Source organism: Stenella coeruleoalba (genome assembly GCF_951394435.1).
Source record: "Stenella coeruleoalba genome assembly, chromosome: 16".
In the NCBI taxonomy this organism is placed as follows: Eukaryota; Metazoa; Chordata; class Mammalia; order Artiodactyla; family Delphinidae; genus Stenella; species Stenella coeruleoalba.
In genome coordinates this window covers 59,321,085-59,344,444 of record NC_137162.1, presented here as the reverse complement: position 1 = coordinate 59,344,444, position 23,360 = coordinate 59,321,085, and the positions used below count along the sequence as shown (strand labels likewise).

At 38.9% G+C, this 23,360-nt stretch overlaps 2 protein-coding genes across 4 annotated transcripts in view; one reads left to right on the top strand and one right to left on the bottom strand.

Annotated features, from left to right (window-relative positions):
- Window positions 1–14,623, top strand: part of FAM149B1 (family with sequence similarity 149 member B1) — a 59,845-nt gene extending 45,222 nt beyond the window's left edge. The window contains 9 exon segments of the mRNA XM_079899426.1: window positions 5,840–5,964; window positions 7,761–7,867; window positions 10,261–10,485; window positions 11,970–12,093; window positions 12,336–12,461; window positions 14,252–14,351; window positions 14,354–14,414; window positions 14,416–14,456; window positions 14,459–14,623. Coding sequence (XP_079755552.1) covers window positions 5,840–5,964; window positions 7,761–7,867; window positions 10,261–10,485; window positions 11,970–12,093; window positions 12,336–12,461; window positions 14,252–14,351; window positions 14,354–14,414; window positions 14,416–14,456; window positions 14,459–14,547 — 998 coding nt within the window. The 3' untranslated portion in view covers window positions 14,548–14,623.
- DNAJC9 (DnaJ heat shock protein family (Hsp40) member C9) overlaps window positions 1–22,029 on the bottom strand; it is a 47,845-nt gene extending 25,816 nt beyond the window's left edge. The window contains exons 1-5 of one of the 3 annotated variants that reach the window (XM_079899425.1): window positions 21,737–22,029; window positions 21,424–21,564; window positions 20,523–20,777; window positions 18,575–18,661; window positions 6,083–7,865 (exon numbers count right to left, since the gene is read on the bottom strand). In XM_079899425.1, coding sequence (XP_079755551.1) covers window positions 7,851–7,865; window positions 18,575–18,661; window positions 20,523–20,777; window positions 21,424–21,564; window positions 21,737–21,916 — 678 coding nt within the window. In that variant the 5' untranslated portion in view covers window positions 21,917–22,029 and the 3' untranslated portion in view covers window positions 6,083–7,850. Of the gene's footprint in view, window positions 1–6,082; window positions 7,866–14,629; window positions 18,208–18,574; window positions 18,662–20,522; window positions 20,778–21,423; window positions 21,565–21,736 lie in introns of those variants that run through there. The other 2 variants (XM_079899424.1, XM_079899423.1) reach the window with 2 other exon arrangements.
- Between the last annotated feature and the right edge of the window lie 1,331 nt (window positions 22,030–23,360).

The following is a 23,360-nucleotide window of genomic DNA, read 5'->3' as shown; positions in this document are numbered from 1 at the left end:
TGAAATTAGATAGTGGTGGTGGTTACAGAAAATCATGAATATACTAAAAACCACTTAATTGTATACTGTAAAATGGTTAAAAATGGTGACTCATGTTATGCAAATTTTATCTCATTAAAAATTTTTTTTTTAATTCTTGCAACCTGAGAGATGTCCTCTAAAACTTTTTGTATGTGAGTCTGTTGGTGAGAAATGCTTTCTTTTGATATATGAAAATTTCCTTATTTTTCTTTCATTTCTGCAAGATAGTTGTGTGGTGTACTGAATTTTAGGTGGACACTTTTTCTCTTGGTACCTTTTTTTTTTTTAACATTCAGTGTATCTCATTTATTTTTTAAAAAAATTTTTATCATATTGGAGTATAGTTGGTTAACAATGTTGTTTTAGTTTCAGGTGTACAGCATAGTGATTCAGTTATACATATACATGTATTTCCTTTTTTTCAAATTCTTTTCCCATTTAGGTTATTAGAGTATTGAGCAGAGTTCCCTGTGCTATACAGTAGGTCCTTGTTGGTTACCTATTTTATTTTATTGGAGTATAGTTGCTTTACAGTATTGTGTTAGTTTCTACTGTACATACAGCAAAGTGAATCAGCTATACATATACATATATCCTCTCTTTTGGATTTCCTTCTTCATACTTTAAAGATGTTGTCCACCGTCTTCTCACTTGCACAAGAAATCTGATGTCATCCTTTTCTTTGTTCTTGCGTTCATGTATTTTTTCTTTGGCTGCTTTTAAGATTTTTCTCATTTTCACTGGTTTTGAGCAATTTGATTATGATGTGCCTTGATGTAATTTTCTTCATGTTACTTCTGCATGGAGTTTGTTGAGCTTCTTGGATCTGTGGGTTTATTGTCTTCATTGTTTGGAAAGTTTTCAGCCATTATTTCTTCAGATATTTCTTCTGGTGCCCACCATCCCTTAGGACACCAGTTACTCATATATATTAGTCCATTTGCTTACTGATCCCTCAAATGTGATGCTTTAATTAAAGAATTTTCTTCTCTGTGTATTTCAATTTGGATGTTTCCTATTGTGCCTTCAAGTTCATTAATATTTTCTTTTACAATGGTGAATCTGCTGTTAAGCTCATCCAGTGTATTTTTCTACTCATTGTTTTCTGTGAAGTATGATTTAGGTGAATTTTATATCTTCCATGTCTCTTTTTGAAAAAGTGGGATAACTCAAACATATGTGTGAATTCTGGGTTGGTTTCAATGATTGATATTCTTCTCATTGTGAGTTGTATCTTCCTGCATGGTATTCTTTGGGTGCCAGACATGGTGAATTTTATCTTATTGGGAGTTTTTTGTTTTGTTTTGTTTTGTATGTATCTTCTTCGGTTTTTCCTGGGATACACTTAAGTTACTTGGAAAAAATTTGATCTCTTCTGGTCTTGCTTTTATGATTTGTTATAGACAGGTCATCAGTCCAACTAATTATCCCCCAGATACTGAGGCAAGATTGTCCTAAGTACTCTGCCCAATGCCCCATTAATTATGAGTTTTTCTAGTATGGCTGGAAGAACCAGGCACTGTTCCTGGTCCCATGTGAGCAGCAGGCACTATTCCCTCTAATTCTTTCAGTTGGTTCTCTTTCCTAGCCTCAGGTGGTTTTTTCTCATACATGCAGTGTTCAATACTCCTTTGAGTACTCAAAGGACACCCCACACTCTACAGATATCCTGGGTTCCCTTTCTGTGCATTTTTCTTCTCTGATACTCTGTCCTATGAACCCTAGCAGTCTTGGTCTCTCTGGACTTTCAAATCAGGGAGTCCACCAGGATCTGCCTTTGTTCTCCCTCTTTGTGTCATGTCTTGGAAACTCTTTCAAGGCAGTTGCAGAGCTAGCATCATTTGTTTACTATCTCATGGTTCACTGTCTTTCATTACCTGATGCCCAGTGTCTTAAAAGCTGTTGTTTCACGGATTTATTGGTTGTTTTAAGCAGGAGGGTAAAGCCAGTCCCTGTTGCTCCATCTTGGCTGGAAGCACAAGTCCAGGAAATACATTAAAAAAAACACTTCTATTAAAGTGTATCTAGGGGAGAGACTTCCCTGGTGGTCCAGAGGGTAAGATTCCATGCTCCCAATGCAGGGGGCCCAGGTTCGATACCTGGTCAGGGAACTAGAACCCGCATACATGCTGCAACTAAGAGTCCACATGCCACAACCAAGAAGTCCGCATGTCGCAACTAAGATCCCATGTGCCACAACTAAGACCTGGTGCAGCCAAAATAAATTTTAAAAATATATTTAAAAAATATAAAGCATATCTATATAGAATATTGCAAAATAAATTTACATCAAGCTTGATTAATTTTTTTTTTTTTTTTTTTTTTTTGCGGTACGCAGGCCTCTCACTGTTGTGGCCTCTCCTGTTGCGGAGCACAGGCTCCGGACGCGTAGGCTCAGCGGCCATGGCTCACAGGCCTAGCCACTCCGCGGTACGTGGGATCTTCCCAGACTGGGGCACGAACCCATGTCCCCTGCATCGGCAGGCAGACTCTCAACCACTGTGCCACCAGGGAAGCCCTTGATTAATTTTTAAAAACTGAGTCGACTTGTATGACCAATGCTCATATCAAGAACAGAACATTACCAACACTTCAGAAGCCCCTTTCATGTTACTAAACTCCTACCCCCCAAAAGTAAACCTATCCTGAGTTACAGCACCACAGATTAGTTTTGCCTGTTTTAAAACTTTTAAGAATGGATTCATATAGTATGTGCCCTTCTGCATTTGGCTTCTTAAACTCAACACTGTTAGATTCAACTGTTTTGAGTGTAACAATAGTTCATTTTCATTGTTATATAGTATTTTATTGTATGAATATATCACATTGTACTGTTGATGGACATTTAGGTAGTTTCCAGTTTATGTCTGCTGGCATATAGTGCTGTTATAAACATTCTTGTATATGTCTTTTGGTGAACATATGTAGTAGGTACATAACAGTGGCACTGCTAGGTCATAGGATATGCTATTCCCACTTCAGTGGATACTGCCAAATTTTTTTCCAAAGTGGATGCATCTATTTACACTTTCTCCAGTATTGTATGAGCATTCCAGTTGCTCCACATGTTTGCCACAGTTGATACTGTCCATGTGAGTTTTTTTTTTTTTTAAAAGCCACTCTGTTGTATGCATGTTTAAGTTCCCTTTTAAAGCTGGTATTGGAGAAGAGTAGGTCTAAGACCCTTTCAAAACAAACTGCTTTATATTATGTGAGGTTAAGTTTTGGGAGATACAGGACAGATAAAGTCCAGAGACATATCCAAACCCCAATAATAATAAATCCTGGTAATAAAGGAATTACTTCAGTTTTCAGTATCAACCACTGAAAGTTTTCAGAGAAAACTTTCATTTTACCTTTCACAATTTTACCAATGTTAGGCTATGAATTAATATCCTTTTAGTTTATTTTTCCATGCATCCATAAATTTAGGTTATTTCATTGTATAACTATTGTGATTTTGAAACTTAAAGTTTGAAAAAAAGACAATGATCTTATAATGGAGCTGGAAGGTCTCTGACTGGTTTAGTGGGTTGATTGACCTAAAATAGGGATCAGCAAACTTTGTGTATAAAGAGCCAGATGGTAAATGTTTTAGTCTTTGCCAGCCATCCAGTCTCTGTTGCAACTACTCAACTCTGCCCTTGAAAGCAGCCATAAACAATGTGTATATGAGTGGATGTGGCTGCGTATACTACTATATACTCAGTATACATCTTCCCCAAGGACATATATAAGAATATCCATGACAGCATTATATACTGGAAAACATAAACTGGAAACTACCCAAACATCCCTCAACAGCAGAACGTGATATATTCATATGATGGAGTACTATACAGTAATGAGAATAAGCAAATTACTCTTACAGCTTTATTTACAAAAACTAGCAGTGGTAATGGGCATGAGGTTTCACTAGTTGTGTGTGGCTATTTAAATTTTAATTAATTACAATTAGGTAAAATTTAAATTGTTCTCAATCACACCAGCCAAATTTTATTTTTTTTTACTTAAGTATAGTTGATTTACAATGTTGTGTTAATTTCTGCTGTACAGCAGTGATTCAGTTATATACATATGTACATTCTTTTTTAAATATTCTTTTCCATTGTGATTTATCATAGGATATTGAATATAGTTCTCTGTGCTATACAGTAGGACCTTGTTGTTTATCCATTCTATATATAAAAGCTTACATCTGCTCACCCCAACCTCTCACTCCATCCCTCCCCCAGTGCCCTCCCCCCGGTGACCACCAGTCTGTTCTCTATGTCCATGATTCTGTTTCACAGAATCACAAAGGTTCATTTGTGTCACATTTTTAGATTCCACGAATAAGTGATATCATATGGTATTTGTCTTTCTCTTTCTGACTTACTTCACTTAGTATGATAATCTCTAGTTGCACCCGTGTTGCTGCAAATGGCATTATTTCGTTCTTTTTTACAGAGTAGTATTCCGTTGTATATATAATATATACCATGTTTTCTTTATCCATTCATCTGTTAATGGACATTTCGGTTGTTTCCGTGTCTTGGCCATTGTGAATAGTGCTGCTGTGAACATAGGGGCATCTTTTTCAATTATAGTTTTGTCCAGATATATGCCCAGGAGTGGGACTGCTGGATCATACGGTAATTCTGTTTTTAGTTTTCTGAGGAACCTTGATACTGTTTTCCAGTGGCCACACCAACTTACATTCCCACCAACAGTGTAGGAGGGTTCTCTTTTCTCCACATCCTCTCCAGCATTTGTTATTTGTAGTCTTTTTAAAAAAAATAAATTTATTTTATTTTATTTTTGGCTGCATTGGGTCTTTGTTGCTGCACGCGGGCTTTCTCTACTTGCGGCAAGCGGGGGCTACTCTTCATTGTGGTGCGCGGGCTTCTCATTGCAGTGGCTTCTCTTGTTGCAGAGCACAGGCTCTAGGTGCGTGGGCTTCAGTAGTTGTGGCATGTGGGCTCAGTAGTTGTGATGCACAGGCTCTAGAGCACAGGCTCAGTAGTTGTGGTGCATGGGCTTAGTTGCTCCGCATGTGGGATCTTCCCAGAACAGCGCTCAAACCCATGTCCCCTGCATTGGCAGACAGATTCTTACCCACTGCACTACCAGCGAAGCCCCCTGTAGACTTTTTAATGATGGCCATTCTGACTGGTGTGAGGTGGTACCTCATTGTAGTTTTGATTTGCATTTCTCTAATAATTAGCAGTGTTGAGCATCTTTTCACATCTTTTTCATGGCCATCTGTATGTCTTCTTCGGTAAATGTCTGTTTAGGTCTTCTGCCCATTTTTGGATAGGGTTTTGTTGTTGAGTTGTATGAGCTGTTTGTATATTTTGGAAACTAAGCCCTTTTTGGTTGCATCATTTGCAAATATTTTCTCCCATTCTGTAGGTTGTCTTTTCGTTTTGTTTATGGTTTCCTTTGCTGTGCAAAAGCTTGTAAGTTTGATTAGATCCCACACTAGCCATATTTTAAATGCTCTATAGCCACATGTGGCTAGAGGCCACTATACTGGACAGTGCATATGTAGAACATTTCCTTCAATCTCCAAATGTTCTATTAGACAGCTTTGCTCTAGTAATCTTTGCTTTTCCTTATGCCAGGTACAAACAGGAATCACCAGCCTGGGAAACACTTTAAAATAAATTCATGGTTTAAAGCGTTTTTTTGAACTGTGCAGGTGGTATGAAACTGGGCTGCAAAGCTGTGAAGCCTATCTTGAGATTATGAATTCTCATGAAAGATTTTTTTTCACAGTACTGTTGTTGTGGGTCTGAAGATATTCATGGATAATAGATTCTATTCCTTTGCTCAGATGATGACAGTAATGTTGCAATCACCAGACCTGCTTCAGAAAGCCCCTGTGTGCTGAATGCACCACAACCTTTGGTCTTACCTCGAGTGCCACAGTCTAAGGTGCTGTCCATCACCTCAAATCCGGTAAGTCGCACAGGGGAATGTACTGGAGAACCTAGGACTGTTCTTGTAGACGAAGTTTGCTCAGTTATTTGCCTTAATTGTATCACTATGACTCTTTTCCAGTAAAGTTATGTGTTTATCACAGTAATCCAGTGACTCTTTGCAAAGATAAGTTTAATTTCAGTTTAAAAAATAGCAGCGAATGCACTCATGTCAATGAATTGTACATGTGAAAATGGTTAACACAGTAATATTATGCTATGTATATTCTACCACAATTAAAAAAAATTTAACCTGTTAAAAAATTAATAGAAAATTAGAGTTGATAAGTAATTCTCAATCAGCTCTTTTGAAAAGGCATCTATAAGCTGTGCAATCTAGACTCAACTATATGGTCAACTTAAGTCTGCTTTGGAAAAAATGAAAAATATGAAAAGAGGGACCAATATCAGATCTTCTATGGCCTTAACATTCTGTCCTTTGAATTTCTTTTTGACTTCTTCCCTCTTTTTTCTCTTATCTCAGACTACCTGGTTTTTGTTTTATTTTTAATATTTGAATCTGTTGACATTTTTGCTTTTTGGATGTTTACTAATCATAACCAGATGTAAAAGGCAAATCAAAGGGAGGAGAAAATGGTTTCAAATAAGTCTGTAGACAAGCATATAAAAATGGCCATTTCTTGCAGAAGGTTGATAAGCCTGGTCTCATCCACGTGTAATGATTTATGTAATCCCAGTTCTTACAATGATAGCTTCCCAGTGTTACTTGTAGCAAAAAAAGTGTGGGAGCAGGGGAGGGATAAAAAGAAAAAGGATTCTCATCCTTGGCCCATGCTCATCGAGCCTGGGTTTAGTACCACATCTAGTATTTGCTTTGTTGGTGTACTGGCCAGATATTGTGCAGCTATATTTTAAAAAGGGTTATTTAAAAGTAAACTCAGCTTGTGAATCACTATACTGTACACACCTGTAACTTATATAATATGTACATCAACTCTACTTCAATAAAAAAAAGTAAATAAAAATAAACTCAGTAAGGCCCATACCTTATCACACTGGAGTATGACCTAGGTAATAATCTAATATTCCTATGATGGTAATAAAATACTTCTACATGTTGAACTGGCCTGGTTATGACCTAGGTAGCCTAAGCCCTGAAAAGTTAACGTACACAGTTCTGGTTGTTAATGACCAAAGGAAGGAGAAGCAATAATCCAAACATTCTTAAGACAAAGTAGGAGGAAAATGCATACTGTGGCAGAGAAGGAGCTGGCCAGAAAGGGCACTTAACTGACTAACTGGCGGTGGCAGTTAAGATTAAATCCTGCTAACATTAAAATACAATTAACTCCTTCTAATAAAGTCTTCAGAATTTACGTTATTTTTGAGAGCTGACTGCTCCAGGTGTAGTGAAGGAGAAAGCATTAGTTGATGCAGAGCACAGGATTATGTGATGGTAAAAGAGATAGCGTTTACCCCTATTCTCCCCATTTTTGTTCCATATTTTGTTTTCTAGTATAATGTAAATAATAATAATAAAGGTCCTCTCTCCCCTATGAGAGTGACTATTAATTGCTTTCATCTAAGTTGACCAGGCTTCCCCATTTAGAAATGGAGAGGAAAGCACTCTGATCTTGTCATCTTGACAGTGGACTTAGGGCTCCAGCTGGGGTACTGACCAAGATTTACAAAAGTTAAGGCATAGGAGAAAAATGTATAAATGACCTAATTTGGAAATACTAACTTCTGGCAAAGTTGGGAAACCAAGCTGCTATCTTCACCAACCAATGAGTAACACCTTCTTTTGATATGTAGATGAGTCTCTGTCAAGCAGCAAGTGGTCATCAGCCAAATGTGAATGGTCTCTTGGTTCATGGGATGCCTCTACAGCCAAGAAATCTCTCCCTAATGGACAAGCTCCTGTAAGAAGTATAAAACTTTAAGACTATAGAGTTTAAGTAGATCACTGAGAAATAAAAGGAAAGCAAAGTCAGTCAATCAACATGCATGTATTGAGTACGTACCAAGCAACCAGAGACATCTGGGGAGTAAAAACATATAAGGAAAATGGTCTCCACCTTCAAGGAGCTGATAAAATAACTGTTGAGAAGGCACAAAGGTAAAAAGAGACCTAACCATACAGGGCATTCCTGTGACTGAGGGCGAAGTTTGTGTACTCAGTGTGAGCACTATGGTAGTCCCAAAGAAGGGAAGCATTTTGGTGGGTAAGTGTAGGTTTTGAACGTGTCCTTGAAAGACAGAAGTTTGGATAAGCAGAGAAGAGCAGCAAGGCTATTCTAGGTAGGAGGAATGGTGTGGAAAAAGGTTTGGAAACAGGAAAATACAAATATTTAGAAGAGAAAGCCGACCATTTTTGCTGTAGTAGGATAGGAAGCAATAGGTTAGAATTTTAATGTTCTGATCAAAGACCACTGACAATCTTCTACAACTAAAATAGACCATGGTGTGATTAGTGGGAAAGAAGACACTATGAAATTAAAGAACTTTGGGACCAGACTATGGAGGGTTTTGAATGTCATGTTTTTGAGATCCATCCATGTTGTTGCATGTGATTCTCTTTTATTGCCAAGTAGTATTCTATTGTAATAGTACACCACAATTTGTTTATCCATTCTTCCGTTAATGAACACTTGGGCTATTTTCCAGGTTGGGGCTGTTATGTATAAAAGGCACTATAAATATTCTTACACATGTCTTTTTTGTGGACCTATGGTCTCATTTTTCAGTATCTAGAAGTGAAAGTGTTACAGAATAGGTTAAGTGTATGCTTAACTTTATAATAAACTGCCATACAATTTTCCAAAGGAATTGTACCATTTTACATTCCCACATGAGCAATGTGTGAGTCCAGCTGGGGAGCACATATATTTAAAACAGGAATCTGAAAGATAGATTTCACAGCAGTAGGACACAGATTGGATTGATGCAGGAGGAAATGACAGTAAGGAGTCTAATGCAGGAGTTCAGGCTGCTATGGGTCTGTTCTCAAGTTGTAGCAAGACTAAAAAAAGGAATGAAATATTTTAGGAGATATTGCAAAAGAAATCACATTCTATAAAAATACAGGAATCAAAGTCAACTCAGATTTCAAGCTCAAGGAAAGCTTGTTTGGCAGGGGGAAAATGAGCTTAGGGTGTGTTGAGTTTACAATGATGGGCCATGTAGAAGGTCAGATTTGAAGGCTGATCTAGAAGTGTGGAGGTGATAAATCCAGTTATGAATGAATAGTCCAGAGGAAGAATAAAGATGAACAAAGAGCAGCTAAGGCCTAAACCCCTGTAATTAGAAAGCAGTAGGTTGTGTAAAGAAAAGGCTTAAGTGAATGGTTAGGAAGATCCGAAAGATCTCATATGAGTAATGCTCAAGGTTTAGCCCTATTCTGTGATGGGCATTTTTCCTTCAAATTTCTCCAAACCCTGAGGCATATTTTGCACTAGAGGACACCAAAGTGGCCTGAAAGATTGAGGAACTTGCTGAAAGCCAAGAGCACATGGCAGAGCTTTATTCTTTCACTTCCCCTCCACATCACAGTGTAAATACTATCTCTTAGGTGCCTTACAATAGAATCAAACATTCTCTCATCTGCTTAAAACACAAAAACAAAGCCGCTGAATCTACAAGGCAGAGTTTAAGCTACTGAACTGTTGAGCATGGTATTTTATCAGAGTACTTACAGGAAAGTGTTATATTTCACAGTTGTTTATGCAAATGGGGATCTACTGCCCTGGGCTGTACAAAGCTCTGGACCCTTTGCCTGTTCCCAGCTTTCCAAGGAACCCCCTATCCCTGTAGGCTCCAGCTAGCTCAGCATTTTAATCTCTGCAGTGGGAGCCACACTAGTGCCACACCACTACTAAGCAGCAATATTGGCCTTTCAACTAAGTCTTTCTGGTGACATTCCTTCAGCACAAAAGAATGCTTCAAACATGGTAGGAAGCACAGACCCTGAGGTAAACTTTTGGGAAGCACTTTGGAGTCGGTACCCTACAGGTTAGTCTTTATCAGTAACTGAAGAAGTGACTGTGATGGCAGGTGAAAAATGGACTTGCTTTCCCAAGTCTCCATTCTAGTAAATTATGTGTAAGATTGAAATGATGTCCTTCTTTTAGGTACACATTCTCATGCCTGAGCTAGATTATGTAACTTCTAAAACTAGGTTATTTATTGTTTTCTCTTTTCGCTTTTTTCTCCCTTGAATGTATTTTATAGTCTAAGGCTTTTTACCTTTTGAGTTCTGTCTCCCTGTACAGAGCAATCTTGATCTCACTGTGGGTTTCTGATATTTGGACACTAGAGATCTTGATGACAAGCTACTTATGAGGCCTGGGTCCAGTACCATCCTTTCAACTCGAAATTGGCCAAATCGAGCCCTGGAGCTTAGTACATCATTTCTGTCATATACAGTGCAGTCCGCCAGGAGACGCAATCCCCCACCACGTACCCTTCATCCCATCAGCACAAGCCATTCACGCGCTGGAACACCAAGACCTATGGAAGAAATACTCAGAGGATCCCGAGTGTAGGTTTCAAAAGCAGAATATCTGGAATCTATGGTAAAACTAATGAAGAATTTTACATAGAGAATGAATTTAAATCTAAGATTGAAATATATGCCTAAACAGTAATCATTACATATTCTTATGATGAACTGCACACTGGTGTAAATCTAATACAGAAAAAATGGAGTTAAATTTGAATGAAATATAGATATACTGGATCTTCCTATTGATTTAGCTAAAGATTTATATTTCTACAAATAAAATGTTGGCTAGAATACTTCAGTAGAACTCACCAAAGGAATAAAAGACATATGTATTTTATTAAAACATTTTCCTTAGTGGGAACATCCTCAGTGAAATTCTTCCCCAAATAATAGTTAATTCTCCTTTAATATTTTTCTGTACCAGTAGGATCTACCTATTCCATTGACAATGAAAACTTTAAAACCTCAGATAAGTAGATGCTTATACACCAGGAAATATGTCCCTTGGCACGTCTTAGGAAGTAACACTAAACATGTTCTCTTCCCTTTTCCCACCTTTCATTCACTAGACACTCTGAGCCTCACTGTGCAAAAAATACCAAGCCAAGTCTTTAAAATAAAATTCTTTCATTAGTTGTTGACTTACAAAACATCTTAGGATAGTTAATTTCTAAGACTAAGAACAAGGGTGTGAGATGACAACACCATAACTGTGTTTTGAATTCAGCCTCTAAATCCAGGACGTCACTATACTTCTCTCCCAACACTTCTTGATTTTGACTTTTCAATTTCTTGTTACAATTTATCCCAATAGACTTACTAAAAGAGGTGTCCAAAACCACCAAAAATCTGTTAGGACACCAGGGTTCTCAGCTGCTCTCTATTTTGTTGATATACCTATATCTATACTGATATAGCTATACATTCATTTGAGTATGAGTGGTCTTGATGTATAATTAATCTCTCATCCCTCTGACAGTGCTTTTTTCCAAGTGGAAAAGTAAGCTGCTTTGTTTTTTCTGGGACATGAAAAGTATCATTCAGCTTTTAATTACTATCTTGGGCATGAGTAATACTGCAAACTGCTCCAAATCCCATGGAAGGAAATAAGTTTAGGAACTTTACCTGGAAATTATAGTTTTTAGTGAGAAGGACAACCAGAAAGCCCAGAACTGTGAGTTCCATCAGATGTGAAATTACAAATCCATAACTGTCAGAGAAATACAACACAATATAGGGAAAATTGTTTTATTCCAGTTCTCTGTGGGAGAAAGGGTCAACTTCTGCTGTATGCTCAGGATGAAGTTTCAACAATAAGAAAATACTATGAAGGAAACCCAAAACTTTAATTCTCCAAAATCCTTTCATTGAGATCTCTTCACTTAAAAATGTAGGCAGCTTAAAGCTTTCTGTGCATGAAATTAAACTCATCTGCTCAATTTATTTGATTCTAATCAGTTTGCTTATATTGTTATAACTTTATGCTTTCATGTCTTGGTTTCTGCTGATGGGATCTGCAGCCCAGTGGCGGCCGACTCACTCTCCTCTCCCTCACCACTGCCCCTGAGTCGAAATAATCTGCTGCCACCTATTGGCACAGCTGAAGTGGAACACTTGAGTACTGTGGGGCCACAAAGGCAAACGGTATGTCTTTCCTATTGCCTTTCAATGTGCTTGTAAAACCTCAGGGTCAGTAATTCTGCAGGGTCTGTGCTCTGGTCTTGACTTAACACTATATTTTGTCAAAAGTACACACTGAATTCTGATTCATAACGATGGCATTGGAGCTGCTTGGCCTGCAGTGACCATACCTGTTAGGGTTGATAAAGGACATGCACAGCTCCACTACGAATTAACTGTTTCTGTAATTTTTATCTCTTCTGCAGAAAACCCATGGCGATTCCAGTCGAGCTCGAAGTGCAGCGGTGGATGAGCCTAACCATCAGCAGCCCCACGAGAGGCTCCTTTTACCAGACTTTTTCTCCAGGCCCAACACAACTCAGTCATTTCTGGTAGAGTGACATACTTCCTCTATGGTCTTGATAGTTGAGGAAAGGGGAAAAAAATAGTTTGGCAGACTTAAGGCTTTACATGGTGGCTTAATCAAACTCTAAGAATAAAAGATGAGGTTCTAATAAAAATAATGTTTTTAAGTTTTAAGTATATTTTGTTGAAACTCTAACTGGTCTCTGTCACTCATTCTTTTAACTTATACATAAATTGCAAATTCTAAGCAATTTAAAGTTTAGCTATTTCTGAGAATAAGCAAAATGTTAAACCCCAGTGTATATCAGATTAGCATTAACTTCATTCTCTAACACTGCTCTTAGGGAATTACACAAAAAATGGTATCAGATTATGTATGTGGACTGGTGGATGTGCGAGTTAAGACTTTTGGGGGTTCTTAGTTAATTGGTGTTTGAAATGCTGACAATGCCTTACCACTTAATGTACATTTACTAGCCCTTTTACTTTTAAACAATAGAAAAAAACCTGATTGGGAGACTGGAGATCATGCACTGACCTTGCCCAAAATTGTAAGCCAGGAGCTCAGCCCCACCTCGTTTGCTTTGTGCAAGAGGGCTTGGAGAGCCTAGGAAGTGACTGGGGCTACACTTATGGCCCAGGAACCAGGCACCAGGAACCCACATCCTATACCAGTTTTCAAGACAGTGGTATTTGCAACACACTTATCTCAACTCATAACCCTTAAAACTGTATCAGCCTAAAGCACTGTACGATTCTTCCTCCATTAGAAGAGTGGTGAGAGTAATAAATGAATGGGACATTGTACTAGTTTCCTAGGGCTGCTATAACAAATTACCACAAACTGGGTGGCTTAAAACAATAGAAATTTATTCTCTCAATTCCAGAGCCTATTAAGTCCAAAATCAAGGTGTCAGCAGAGCCATGTTCCCTCTGCAGGTCCTAGGGAAGAATCTTTTCTTTCCTCTGTCCTAGTTCCTGGGCTGTTCGGCTTACTGCCTGTTTTTGTAAATAAAGTTTTCTTAGAGCAGAGCCACCACGCTCATTCACTGTCTGTGGCTGCTTTCCTACTGTAACAGCAGAACTGAGGAGTTCCACTGACAGTATGTACCACAAAACATAAAACGTTTACTATCTTGCCCTCTACACAAAAAAAAGTTTGCTGATCCCTGATAGAAAACATGGGGCTTCATCAGGAAAGAAAAAAAAAATCTCAAATCTCTTAATACCAGTGCTGACAGGAAACTGAGAGGGACGTTTTTATTCTAGAAGTACCAGTGGGATGGTATTGATAGCTTTTTTTAATATCTGCATTTAGGTATTTTAGTTGTATCTTAAAATCTTTAAATCCCTTGAGATAATTTTGAAATGTTTGAGTTCCATATTGAGAGTCACATTTCAAGCATGGAAGTAGTCATGGGTGTTTCAATGTTGCTGAAAAGGTTCTGGTTCTGTTGTTTTAAACAGTCAGCAGGCAATGGAAATCAGATAAAATTCCCTTCACAGCCAATTTTAAGTATTTAGAAATATTAAACCATACGGATTATTTATAAATGCTAAGATTTTCTTAAAGACATATTAATAAAGTTGTAGAACTTGAAATTTTTACAAGTTAACAATGGCTCTGTGGGCTTCTGGCTTGGGATTTTTCTTACTTGGAACGTAAGAGTACACTTAGCCAACTTGTCCCTCAGAATGTCAGATGATGTCGATTACATTGCTGTCCAACTTCAAGGTTTTCCCTCCTACCAAGTAACACATTATCCTCTGGGAGAAGTCACATCGTAAGAAGTGTCTCATCTTCTCTCTTTTTCAGCCGGACACACAGTATCGTCGTTCATGTGCTACTGAGCATCCTCATCAGGCCCGACCTGGTAGGGGATCTGCAGGAACAGGTCGGGCCATGGCTTTTATTTTACTACTATGTGGTTAAGACCCTGCTGTTTTCCATGTTTATTTTTCCTTCCTCCAGATTTTATTACATTTTGTTTTCCTACATCTTTGTAAATTACCTCAAATTCATTTTGGAATATGGGATATAATAAAAAAATTACAGAACTCCACTGCTCAAAGCCAGAAAGTTCCAGATTTGTTTTCTCATATAAAAATTAACCTCTTGCCATTCCGGCAAACTACTTTTTTTTTTAATCTAAAAAATTTAAGCCAAATAAGTCATTTTCGTAACATTCAAACACTGCATGGATTTTATTACTTGGCAAACCCCATATTGCTATGGATTAAACTGATCTGGTCAGTTAAGCTGCTAGGCCAAGGTAAGAAAAGAAATTCACAATGTCAAGACACAAGGAGTCTGATTCTATCCCATTAACTTTTTTGTCTTCTAAGTTATATTCTATAGTTTCTATTTTCATGTGAGTGATGAGAGAAAATTTAAGGATGTCTTAATTCTTCCTATAATGGTCTCACCATCAGGGTCATTTTCTCCTTATGTTATAGGTGAAATTTAGAACTATTGGGCAGTTGAAATGTTTCCTGTTAATAATCAGATTAATCAGCAAGTACATTAAAAAGTAATCTGCCTCAAACCTTCTCTGTAATCCAAGTGAATTCTTTTAGTTCAGTTCCTAGTAGCATCATTTGGTAGTCTCTGAATGCTTTCAGTGGATTCGGTTCTTGGATCAGTTCTCAGAGAAGCACTGCTGCCTCTGAGCTAGTTATTACATTTGGCCATGCTGCCGGTCAAGTATAACTAGTATAATATTTAGGTAAGTCCTTTTAAATTAGTGGCTATTTTCTAAAATTAGGTTACTGCTTTCATATCTAAATATAGATTTTGTTTCTTTATTTTTACATTATAAAATACACAAACATGATTTTTATTGCCTTGGTAAATATATACTTTACTATTTAGTCACAGGCTCCAAATTTAAAGTCTAACTGATAACTGGAGCAAAAAAGCCCATACATGAACTTGAGACAATCAAATCTGGAATGTCTACTAATGTTACTCTATGATGTCATCTTTGTCTGACAGGTCCTCAGTTACATGGATCTACAAAATCTCAAAACAGAGGTGGACCTGTCACTAGAACCAGGCAGGGACCATAGGGCAAGTGAGAAGAACCTGCCTCATGCTGCAGGGAACATGTGGGAAGATTTCACAAATCAGTGTTCAGTCATCTCGTGATGCAGAGCTTGTAAACAGGAGACAACTTGAAACTATCTTCATGAAGAGTTATTTTGGTACAACAGACTGAGAACAGTATCAGCCAAAGATTACATGGGTACTGCTTCTATCTCCAGTTACTGTCTTCTTTCAGCATAAGTTAACCATTTCACTGAACAGTAAAATTTGTACCCAAAGATGTAACAAAAGAGTAATATCCTCCAAATCACTGTTCATATTGTCTGTTAACAATGATCAGTTCAATTATTACAGGATTCTATCAGACTATACATACACAAAAAGTAGGAAATTGTTTGATAACATTATCACTGGCTTCGGAATACTTCTGCTTGTGTTAATTTTTGGACAGGTGTACTCACTTTTACGTCATTTTTAGGAGACAGTGCTGTCAAAAATCTGAGCTACTCATCAAACAGGTGAGTCGTTCCTAAAGTTTTCTCTTTAGATGTCCAATTCCATAGGCAGACAGATATGGCAGGGGTGAGTAACTAAAGACATAAATGTTGAGCACTGGTGTAAAGTAACCTATGTAATAAACCATAATGGATTTTTTTTTCACATAGGACGACTCAACCTCACAACACCTGCTTGACATCAGGTTATGCTTCTTTTCTTCTTAAAGTACTTTAGTGGTCGTATTTATTTCCAAATATTAAACTCACCTTGCCGATTTTCTCCTGCAGATCTAAGAAAGGCAATTTAAAAATTTATAGAATATTTCTATTAGTGAGCCAGCAAGACACAACTTCTTAAAATTTCAGAAACCCTGCAAATTAGTCCAGTATAAACATATCCTAAGAGCAAAGGAAGAGAACTTGGACATTCTTCCAATTTTCACATGGACCTTTCCTGAGTGCACTCATTAACAATGGTTTTAACTATGGCTTACATTTATTTTATTTAAATTTCACTGAATTTTAATTTTGATGATCATACTGGTTTTAGATCTTACTGTTAATCTTCAGAGTTGATCAATTCAATTGGGGTAATTTTATTATTTCGCACTTATCTAATGCTATCACATGAAGACGGATGCTTCAAACAACCTGCATTAAAATTGTATTTTTGATGCAATTAAAGAGTATTTTTTAACCTGTTTATAATCACAAACTGAAAATGTGTCATGGGCTTACCCCAGATAAATCATGATACATAAATCTCAGTAACAGAAGGCTTGTTTTATGTATATGGTATTGAATATATTAGCTTACAAATCAGAGATTTTAAGTTGAACAGTCCCTAAAAAATTTCCATATATTCTAATGAGTTCATACCAATTCAACTAAATATAAGTGAAAATCTCTGTACCATTCTCACAAATCAATACCAGGAGTACATAATAACAAGCCACTGGATCAAGACGGCTTGCCTTTCAAGGTTAAAGTTAAGAGTCAGAAGGAGCCTCTAACAAGTCATTTAGCCCAGCTCCCTTACTCTTTTATAGAGGAAAGAAGTTCAGACAAGCTCAGTGACTTAAGGACATTCAGCAGTTACAGGCAGGACTACAACATCTCTTGAGGCAACTTAAACCAGGCTATCTGCTACAATGCTGACTACGACTACTTTTCTTCTCTCTTCTTTATCCTAAGCACCATTCATATCGTTTCTAGATCATCTTTTAAATGATCACACTGGGATCATTTAAAAAGCTCCTGGAACTTAACAGTCATTTTTTTACTTGTTTATTTAATCATGTAAGATGCTTGAAGTTATCTGAACACCTGTTTCTCCTATAAACCTCAAGCAAAGAGTGCAAAACTTAGTTGTAAAACAAAAAGGAGAGGGTCTATGCAAGAACATTAAGAAAGCAGGGGTTTCCCTGGTGGCGCAGTGGTTGAGAGTCCGCCTGCCGATGCAGGGGACATGGGTTCATGCCCCAGTCCGGGAAGATACCACATGCCGCGGAGCAGCTAGGCCCGTGAGCCATGGCCGCTGAGCCTGCGCGTCCGGAGCCTGTGCTCTGCAACGGGAAAGGCCACAACAGTGAGAGGCCCGCATACCACAAAAAAAAAAAAAAAAAAAAAAAAAAAAAAAAAGACTGAAAGTAAATTGGCAAGTATTTGGAAGACAGATGTCCAGCAAGTGTGTTGAAGGCTAGGTAAAGTACCTGTTCTAATAAACACACACCACTAAATACCCTGCAGCTCACTCCTGTGTGGCAAAATGACAACTGCTAAATGTGGTAGGGATAGATCTGCATTATAGGTACAGTTCCTTGTACAGAAGACCCATAGAAGAGTGCTGTCAGGAAGCATATACCCTTCCGCTCCCTCAATGATCACCACCAAATTCCTTCATAGGAGGACCTCACAGAATGTCATGGTGTTTCCAGGATATACTAACATCAGGTTGAGAGATTCTGTTTGGTTTATGTAGTTGATCTGAATCATTTAGGCTTGAAAGATAACTTTTCTCAAGGGTTAACTTTTGTCTTCAAATCTTGACGGCACCTTGCCTACGATGGCATCAATTAACACCTAAGGAGTTTTGAAGAGAAAATTCCATTATTTCTTTTCTTTCTTGAGAGTTGTTTTTTTCCCCCCTCGTTTGGAAGGTTTGCAGTACTTTGCTTCCATCTGAGCCAGAAAATTGTCCATTTCCTTTTGCCGATCCTTTTGTCTGCTCTGTTTGAGAAGTTAAAACACAAGCTTTCAAAACACAAGACTGTCCACAGAGATAAAAGTACTTAGCAGCTTCCAGGGGCTGGTGGAAAGGGAGAATGGGGAGTGACTGCTAATGGATAAGGGGTTTCTGTTTAGGGTGATGAAAATGTTCTGGAATTACTGCTGATGATTGTAAAACCTAATAAATATACTAAAAACCATTGAACTGTACAATTTAAAAGGATGACTGTATGGTACCTGAATGTCTTAAAAGAAGAAAACAAAATGCCCACAATACTGTACATACACTCCAAAGAAAATATTAGCAGTAAGAATCAGAACATGAAAGAAGTGGTGGCAACCTTCACAGACAACCTGCCAGGTTTACCTGAATGAGTGCTTTCAAGTTATCCACTCCTTCATCAAGCCCCAACTCCTTCCTGCTCATTTCTGCTTCTTTAGCCTCTTCCTGAGCCTAAAACAGAAACTCATGTGAGACGCTATGGCAATCTAGCAAATACTAAAAATACACCCTATTTCCCCAAAGCAAATTTAAGACTCCTTCAATTTGAAGATTATATAAATTAAAAGGATAAAATTGCATAAATATGACACTCACTAAAAGGCAGCATTGCTGACATCAAGCAGTAGATCCTCTGATTCCAATAAGCATTTCTGACTGCTCCCCATTTGTATTTGCTAGGGGTAAGCAGGTAATTTGGTTTCATAAACCACATGGTGACAGGAAGGAAACCAAAATGCTAGAAGAGCTAAGAAAGGTCACTTAGCCAAGGATGCCCTCAAAATTCTGCCAGGATATAGGCACCTCAGATTCCTCCTCTGGAAACCCAATTTACTACATGTGACTTGGGGCAGCCTTGAGAGCAACCCTGGTTTAAAATTTCCCCTGAGTAGTTAGGATAAACTCTAACAAATTCAGTTTTAACCTTTCTTTACCGGATTTCAAAGCCACCTCCTCTTGCCAAATGTTACTAGGGCACTGATTCCAAAATACCACAAGAATACCTTGGGAAAGGTTAATAAGTTCATTCTTTCCTTCAGGGCAACAAGTAAGACTATAAGAGGCCCCAACCCCCAGTGAATTTTCTAAGTAGCAATGAATACTATTAATACTGAGAGTTATGATACATTAGGACCCTGTTATTCCAATAAAGAGACACAGTTTCCATTGTCTACTTTCAGTCCCTGTATTCAATTTATTTCTTTTAATACTGTATTCCCCTCTCCAAGTTTGTGGGAGTCTCACTCAAAAGTATTCCAGCCTCCCGCCCCGCTCCCCCAAACTCTAGGGAAGTTTCTCAAGCTAATAGCCTATTACTGAATACAGCTGTGCTCAGTTTCACCTAAAAAATGATTACCAACTTAAGATAAACTGTCAGCTTGAATCTAGACAGATGTAGCCTATGAGCCAAAATGATGATCTTGATATACATTCCACTTCTCTCAACTCAGCACAGGTGTCAGGTTTCTCCTGTCTCTTTACGTAAAAGCTGCAGACCTACCTCCACCCCCATTTCAGCCATACAAAGTAAAGTACCCACCAAAGACCTACAGTCTTACACTGTTTGCTCTCCGTGGAGCTCCCATTATGAAAGCCAGGTTGAGGCAATGGTGCCTTTTAATACCAAAAGACCAGAGGCACAGATGTTTGTTACCTTGGATCCACTCCCTCCCTGAACCCCAGATATCCTTAAGCTCCTTTCCCCTGCCATCATCCTTACCCTCACCAACTCCACAGTTTAATATGGGTATAAAGGACACACAAGCCACAGTCCTTGATACTCCACAAAAGTGTACCTCAGAGTGTGTTTGGAAAGACACTGTTATCAAAATAAACTAAATTGTTTGTTTAAAAAAATGTATATTCTGGGTCCAACTCAAGAATCAATCTGGCAAGAACAAAGGAATCTGAATTAACAAGACACAGTTTTAAAGGGACAGCCTCTGTCACCCTCCCTGCCACGCCTTAACCAAGTGAGAATCACTGTCTAGCCTGTGTATCTGGACTCCATTATTTTATCTCCTCAGGAATGCCTCAGCAAGGTTACAAGAATTGGCCCATATGAAGAATATTTCAGTGGTACTTTAAAATGATATTATCTAAATAATCCATGCAGTAAAATCCTCTTGAGCACAACACAGTAGAAAAAAAGGTTCTCTTAATGAGCTGATCTGCTCATTTTATTAGATGAAAACTACAAATCAAGTTAAACCTAGTCTTTATTTCAGCAGTCTTGTATATATTTTCATTATTGTAAATATCCTCAAATTCTTTTTGGAAGCAGTCAAGATATAAACAGCATTCAAAATCTTACCCTCCTTTTCCTTGCATTCATCTTTTGCTTTGCTTCTTTGACAAAGGCATTATAGGACGGGACCTCTCTGGCATCAATGGCTTGTTGAATAATGTTCCTTATCCTGGGTTCCTCTGTGTACTGCACACACAGCACAGACTCCATGATCTGATCCATGTCACCCTTGAAGTCCAGATAGGCCTGTTTAATATCAGCCAGCTCTTCTTCTGAACCTTTGTATGTCTTCTCAAAAGCTTGAATGTCTTCTAGAGATATCTGAACAAATGAGAGGCATATGCTTTAACTTTGAGAATTTTATTTTAAATAAAAGAAATACTAGTAAAAAGTATATTTAGGTGTTGAAATGTTTCTCCTCAACTCAGTTACTTGAGTTGAAATTGTTGCAAGGAACCAAAGTTTCTATGCCAAAGATTTTCCAGAGTTCTCCCTAATCCAACCTTTACAACTGCTAAGCTACAGACCAGGAAAATTTAAGTGAAGTTTCCAAGCTAGGAAAAGTTTCAGGACTTACATCGGAATATGTAAAATAAAGCACATCTTGTAAAAAATCAAATGCCCCCATTTCACTACAAGCACTTTACATCAACGGAAAATTAAAGACCCATTTCAGTAAGAGTGTGTGTGTGTGTGTGTGTGTGTGTATGTAGGTGCATGTGTTATGGATACACACACACGGTTCAAACTAACAGTGAGATATGTCTTCCCTTCTTCAAAGATCGATAAGTAGATAGGTATCTCCTGAGGAACGCCGGTGTGTATGTGTGTGTTTATTGATATTTCGAGGCCAAATAAAATTCCTCATTCTTACACAACACAAAACGCAAGGCCTTAGAGGCATTGAATAAACGTTTGTTGAATGAATGATGAAAACAGTCACAAGGAAATCTCCAGAGTTCTTTACCTTTTTAAACAGTAATCTCCAATAGGCCTCCCAGTCCCGATCTTGGCTGAGCACATCAGAATCCTCGTCCACTGTTCCCTGCTCATCGTACACTGCTCTCTGATCTTTGTCACTCAGAACGGAATAGACCTTCCCAAGGATCTGCGGGAAAGAGCATCCAAAAATCAACCCTGCGCCTCTCACTGAAACCGCGCCGCGAGAAATAAAGATTAGAAAACGCCAGGCCGGGTTCGGCTCACTCCACCTGGGCGGGGTCGGGCGGCCAGAAGACGGAGAAAAGCCCGGGCAACCGGCGGACCGGGGTCTAGCGCACCTGGAAGCGGCGGGTGGCGTCCTCCTTGTCGCCCTCGCCCACCCGGTCCGGGTGCACCTGGAGGGACACCTTGTGATAGCCGCGTCGGACCTCGCCGTCTGAGGCCTCGCGCCGCACGCCCAACACTTGGTAAAGGTCGGCGGTGCCGAACACTTCCTCGCACAGCTCCAGAAGGCCCATGGCCGGCAGCGGCGCGGAGCCGGCGGCGACCTCAGCGAAATAAGCCTGACTCCAGTGACGCTAAGCAGACGTGGGCGACACCCTTTTCCCGCGCAAAAAGCCCAGGGCGCCGGCGCCACAAGAGGCGCCGAAATGGGCGGGGCCACGACACCACACTTTACGGCGGTTGCAAAGGGGGGTGTGGCCAAGCTTGCGTCGGCCAGAATTGAGGCGGAGAGTGGAGCCGGCGTCCCTGGTTTCCTCTAGCGCCAGGACCTCCTTCCACCACGCCCTCTCCTCCGCGGCCCTCCTCCCGATGCTCTGGAAATCTCGCATCTACCTTTTCCCCAACGTCCTAGCTCAGTTTATGCAACAATATAAGGAACGTTTATATTAGGCTGAACCTATGCACTGTTTTCTTTTTGCTTTTACAGGGTATCATCGGCATTTGGCAATTTCACATGGTTTAAATTTAACCTGAAGATTAAACAGATTTGTTCTTTTCCAAAGATGATCTGACAAGAGTACATAGAGCTCTGAGGCCCAAATAATTTTGCAACCTACAGGTTGGGACCGCTGGGTAGGGACTTTCCCTTGAGCCCTGCAATTTAAAAACCCTACATTAAACAAAAAGACAAAATACTGGTCTTTTAAAAATTCTTTGTCTTATAGAACTTCTAGATTTGACATTTATTACAGAATCATTGCCATTCACCTTCCAGCTCCTAAATCACCTTCCACTTTGCTGGAGATAACATGGTCCAAATGCTCATCTTATTAAAACCTAAACTTTGGAAGCAAAAGCTTTCTCAAGTGCAGTCCTGGGTTTGAGCATGCTGGACTTGAGTGGGTAGCAAGACAGGCTGATGCAATCATTCAAGACTTGGTGAAAAATCTGGGCCTGGAAATCCAAAGCAAGGCTAGGGCTAGAGAAAACTTTGGAAATCAGGGAGAGGATGAGCTCACATAGGAAGTTTGCGTATATAGATCTTAGACAAAAGATAGACCAGGGCACAAAGTGAATACGTGAGCTGGAAGAAACTCAGTGGCTCAAAATACCCATTTCACATCAGTTCCCCTCACTGGACAATACTTTCCAGAATTACATTCTCCTCTGCTCTACCAATTAAAGCTTCTCCAAAGACCTCAAATTCTCCAGGGTAGATTATTATCTTTTAAACTTTGAAATGGTTTTCAAAACATTTCTCTTTCCTAGTTCCAAGATCAAACCCAGGTAAAGTCAGTTGCTCTCTGCCTGCTGTGCCTTTAAAGTCGCCCCAAAGTAAGTGGAAGCCAACCAGTGACAACCCTGGGAGAGCCTTGATGACCTCAGATTTTGAGATGGCTGGTAACTGTTCTCAGAATATAAAACCCAGAGAATAAAATAGTTTGGTACATTGATAGGGCTATAGAATCTCCTCTATAAATCTCCTATGTTTTAGTTTTATGTCAGATTATGAAATCT